The sequence below is a fragment of the Oncorhynchus mykiss genome, chromosome 8 (assembly GCF_057628025.1).
Source record: "Oncorhynchus mykiss isolate SJ-2025 chromosome 8, ASM5762802v1, whole genome shotgun sequence".
Lineage (NCBI taxonomy): Eukaryota > Metazoa > Chordata > Actinopteri > Salmoniformes > Salmonidae > Oncorhynchus > Oncorhynchus mykiss.
In genome coordinates this window covers 24,308,672-24,313,665 of record NC_143029.1, presented here as the reverse complement: position 1 = coordinate 24,313,665, position 4,994 = coordinate 24,308,672, and the positions used below count along the sequence as shown (strand labels likewise).

Here is a 4,994-nt window from a genome sequence, read left to right as displayed (position 1 = left end):
TTACAGACAGCCAGTTGAGTTGTACAGGAATTTGCCCATATCTTTATTGGGACTCATTTTGTCTGACTATTCGGCACAATCCTAGTATATGCCACTGTACTCAAAATGTTACCTTTTCTACACTGATATATTGAGAAGATTGAAATACAGCTAGTTTTACAGACAACTGCCCAAGCAGTAGCCACCACAGCCATTTAGAATGGCAGTGTCAGCCAATCAGCTCCTTTGTTGTTCAACGCTACTTGCCATTACATAACAGCTTCTGTGGCTTCTGGTAGCTATCATGGGGATGAAAAGGGAAGTTATTTGGAGTACAGTGGCATATCCCATCCCTGCATTGAGGTACGTTTTCTGACCAATATCTGCCGCCGGCTTCACGGTGTCTTGATATAACCATATGTGTTCCGACCTCAGTGTAGGCAGTGTAAACAAGCGCAGCTGTAGTCAGTGTCTTCTGGCAAAGACAAACACTACAGTATTAATTCTCCGTATTGCATACCTTCTTTGAGATTACTTCAATCTCGAAACGCCCTCTTTGCGGAGACAACAAATGAGATTCTCAACTCCTTCACCACAACTGTAAAAGGGGCAGTTTCTTGCGGCCAACCAGTAAGAACAGGTTTTGTGTTGAGCAGACGCAAAACAGATTCCAGATCAGGTACTTCTACCCTATATGCATTCCCCCACATGGCCCCCAAGTCTTAAAGCTGTTCCCGTGACAGTGTCTAACAATACTGGATGTGATTTCTGTATGAATAATACTCATAGCGTTGGTGACAAGTTATACTTTTCCTTTTACAATGAATGTCGTAAAGGCTTTTTAGGTTGTTTCACAGGCTAATGGTTAACTAGGGCATGCCAATCTTTAACCAAATAACAGTTGAAAAAACAGGTGATGCCGCAGTTTTAAAAGCCTACTATAGTGTCTCTTGAATATGAAAGTGAAACTGTTTCTGATAAAAAAACATCTCTCCCTCAAGCCGTGCACTTTTTCAATTTATTTTGGGCATCAAAGAAGGTTCACACACCATTATGCTTCGGTAAGTAAATTTTCCTCTTTACATTTTAGCACTAACTGACACAGGATACAGTTAAAAGGCGGATCTGTATCGTTTGTTCTATTTATATCCGGACGATGACAACAAAGACAGATAATCATTTCCAAGATGATAGGCACACAGAATGAGTCATGGAATCATTGGCTGCGTTTAAATAGGCACCCCAACACTGATCTTTTTTCTACTAATTGGTCTTTTGATCAATCAGATCAGCTCTTTAGTCAAATATTGGTCAAAACCTCAGAGTAGGTCTGCCTGTGTAAATGCAGCCATTATGTTGCAGATGAGTTGTTCTTAGGAGATCATCTGTCTGAAAACTCATGCATTGCTCATTGTTCACCCTTCATTGAGTTCTTATTTAACACCACTATGCTTTATGAATAAGTCAAAGTGATGTGGTGTGTATAGGCTACTGGTGCAGACAAAAACATAATGGGGGTTATGATGCTAATTATATGGGTGTAAAATAGATTGACTTTCACTTTTCACAGCAATTGACTTTCACTGGTTTCCTGTATATAGACTCCCCTTTTTTCTACTGTGTTATTGACTTGTTAATTGTTTACTCCATGTGTAACTCTGTGTTGTCTGTTCACACTGCTATGCCTTATCTTGGCCAGGTCGCAGTTGCAAATGAGAACTTGTTCTCAACTAGCCTACCTGGTTAAATAAAGGTGAAATAAAAAAAAAATAAAAAAAGATCACATGGTCAAATAAAGGCAAGAGGGGAGGTGGGTGGGAGACTGCACAGCTTATCTCAGAGGGATCTGTCATAGTCAGAATGAAAGATGACTTGAAATATTTACACTGCTTGTTATATTATACAGTAAGACATGTATTTTAGTCTGTTACGTGATTAATAATTATTTCTTCCCTGTTTATTCCCTTACAGATCCACAATGGAAGGCAGAGGTAATTATTTTAACAGGACACTGACCTACCACTTATTTAAATAATGTTTCAGGCCAGATCTTAGTTTGGGATTATAGTGGTCTGGGCATTGATCTAAACCAAAACATTGCTACTTTTAGTTTTAGGGTCTATACTTTTCTCTTTTTTGTCCATTACAAAACAGAGGTGCCAAGGTTGATGAGGTACTACACCATCACCACCGGCAATACTATGGATTCTCATATCCAGTTTATGAGACAACTTGGAGGAGGCTTCACTGAAGTGATGTCACCAGAGCAGAGTGATGTCATCATGGCTTTCTGTACCATCGTCTCTCGTGCTGGTACTGATATTGAGGCAGCACAGCAGCAGATTCCAGGTAGCCAAACCCCAAAGTATCCTCCAACTATACTACTGTAAATTTTACCTCTTCTATCTCCATATCAGTAGATCTAGATAAAACATGTATCAGGTGGCTAACGACATGAATAAATGCTTTGTTTGTCCCTCATTCTTTTGACAGAGGGTAAAGATGTCATTCTGGTAGTCCTGCATCATTATTTTAACCCAGACTGCACTGTACCTGACAGCAGCAGACTAGTGACCAGAAGTGATGTAATACTCACAGTAGACTGTCTGTTCCATGAGAGTAAGGAAGGACTACTGAACTGTCCTCTTAATGAAGAAGCCGTTAAAGAGATTAGGAAGAAACTTGACATACATCCTGAGGTGAAGCATCAATTTATCAATATCTTCACTCTGTTGTTGGCAAATCTGAGTGGGTGGGGCTTGCACTTTGGGATTATTTTATTGGTTCCATTATGCCGTATAAGCTAAATCAAGAAGAAAACTAATGAGTTGATGTACTGTGATAACATATCTTTTTGTGCTTCTTGCTTGTTTTTCTAAAGACCAAAGACCAGATGGACAGTGTGGTATGCCAATATCTTTTTAATTGGACATTTCTAACATATTATGCTATATCCTGTCTAATATATTTTTTCTTCTTTTTTTCCAGTGGAGGATTTTCTCTGTCTGTTGTACAATAGTTGTAATCTTGGCCATTGGGACTGTTTTAAAGAAAATTATTTCAGAGAAATATGCTTAGCTTTTTGGCTGCATGTCTGTTCCAACAGTGAATCAATGATAACCTCACAGCTGTGGAAGTGGGGCCAATTCTAAACATGTTTCCCGCCAGATATGCATTTTCCGATGTGATATCCTTCAAAAATAGTAAAAGAGCATAGAGGACTTGCCACTTGCTTTGTATCATTTCTCCCCACTTACGACAACACACAAATTATCAAATTCAAAAGACCTATAACCACAGTTACTGCCAGCTGGCTACTGAAGCTAGAGTTGTTATTACAGTAAATGTTTTCTATCCAATCAGGCAGTGAGCATTCACACCAATTATTATTTAAAGTTAACTCACAGTCAATTCTGGAGTTCACTGTACTTGACAGCAGCAAACTAGTGACCAGAACTGATATAATACTCAGTGTGGACTGACTGTCTGTTCCATGAGAGCCAGGGAGGACTATGTTGGGATTGATACTGAAGCAGCACTGCAGTTGCCTGGCTACCCAAACTCCTTTCTCCGCCCAAATGCTGTGTCACGCCTACGGACGTTAGTTTCTGGATCTGGGTACCTCCCTGACGATTTCTAGAATGCAAACACATTCTAACCATTCTGATTGGTGTTAGAAACCAATGGGTTGGGCCAGAGCCATTTTGAAAATTAGTCATGGGCTTTGATACTCTGATTGGTTAGAGATGATCCATTCACTGATTACTGTGTTTTGTTCAACACCCCTCATTTTGACGTCACAACAAACAACTTCAATGATGTCAGTCTCTCACTACTATATGTAGTGAAGAAGTAGTCAAGAGTTCAGTTTGAGTCATCAGGCAAGCACTGCAGCAGAGTCCAGGTAATCAATATCCATTAAATAAGTTATTATAGCAGTTGTTTTTGTTTTGTTAATGCTTGCCCTACTAGCTAAGTAACTACTACGTAACTATTACTAAGATGACACTTGTCTATAGCAATTCATGGAACTGAACCTGTCACTTGATCAGAGTTTAGTGTAGTACTGCATCACACCTTCAACCCAGACTCCACTGTAGCTGATAGCAGCAGACTAGTGACCAGAGATTATGTAATGAAGACTGTTAACCTTCTGTTCCATGAGAGCAAGGGAGGACTACTGATGTGTCGTCACAATAACAAAGCAATCACAAATATTTTGAAAACAGTAAAGAAACAGAAAGGAAGCAAGGGCGGTTGCTGCAGCATTTCCTATTGAAAGGTCCAAAGAGTATTTGTTGGTCCGTGGTTTGTAATGAGGAGCAAACAGACTCTGCACTTGACACATTTATGAAATTGCTTAATCCTGTTACTAATAAGCATGCACCCTTTAAGAACATGGCTGTAAAAATGGTTAAATCCCTGTGGATTGATGAGGAATTTAAAAATGGTATGGTTAAGAGGGATGAGGCAAGAAGGAATGGCAAATAAGTCTGGCTGCACAACCGATTTTCAAACATATTGCAAATTGAGAAACCATGTGACTAAACTGAATAAAAAGAAGATGAAACTATGCTATGACACAAAGATAAATGAAATGAAATAAAGAAAGCTAGTAAAAACAGCATATACAGCATGTGCAAATGAGGTAGGATAAGAGAGGTAAGGCAATAAATAGGCCATGGTGGCGAAGTAATTACAATATAGCAATTAAACACTGGAATGGTAGAATGTGCAGAAGATGAATGTGCACGTAGAGATACTGGATTGCAAAGGAGCAAGATAAATAAATAAATACAGTATGGGGATGAGGTAGATTGAATGGGCTATTTACAGATGAGCTATGTACAGGTGCAGTGATCTGTGAGCTGCTCTGACATCTGGTGCTTAAAGCTAGTGAGGGAGGTAAGAGTATCAGCTTTAGTGATTTTTGCAGTTCATTCCAGTCATTGGCAGCAGAGAACTGGAAGGAGAGGCGGCCTAAGGAAGAATTGGCTTTGGGGGTGACCAGTGAG

At 39.5% G+C, this 4,994-nt stretch overlaps 1 protein-coding gene across 1 annotated transcript; it reads left to right on the top strand.

Annotated features, from left to right (window-relative positions):
- The first annotated feature begins 265 nt into the window (after nucleotides 1-265).
- On the top strand, nucleotides 266-3,207 carry LOC149981461 (uncharacterized). The gene is made up of 7 exons (XM_090242997.1): nucleotides 266-342; nucleotides 981-1,040; nucleotides 1,951-1,970; nucleotides 2,134-2,328; nucleotides 2,473-2,678; nucleotides 2,861-2,884; nucleotides 2,968-3,207. The coding sequence occupies exons 1-7, from the start codon at nucleotides 284-286 to the stop codon at nucleotides 3,055-3,057; spliced, it is 654 nt and encodes a 217-aa protein (XP_090099123.1). The 5' UTR covers nucleotides 266-283; the 3' UTR covers nucleotides 3,058-3,207.
- Nucleotides 3,208-4,994: the final 1,787 nt, after the last annotated feature.

Excerpts from the sequence above, each read along its gene's own strand:
- LOC149981461 (XM_090242997.1), top strand. The coding sequence starts at position 284 with ATGGGGATGAAAAGGGAAGTTATTTGGAGTACAGTGGCATATCCCATC. Across the intron at positions 343-980 it reads TATCCCATCCCTGCATTGAG|CCGTGCACTTTTTCAATTTA; the intron begins GTACGTTTTCTG and ends CTCTCCCTCAAG. Across the intron at positions 2,329-2,472 it reads AGCACAGCAGCAGATTCCAG|AGGGTAAAGATGTCATTCTG; the intron begins GTAGCCAAACCC and ends TTCTTTTGACAG.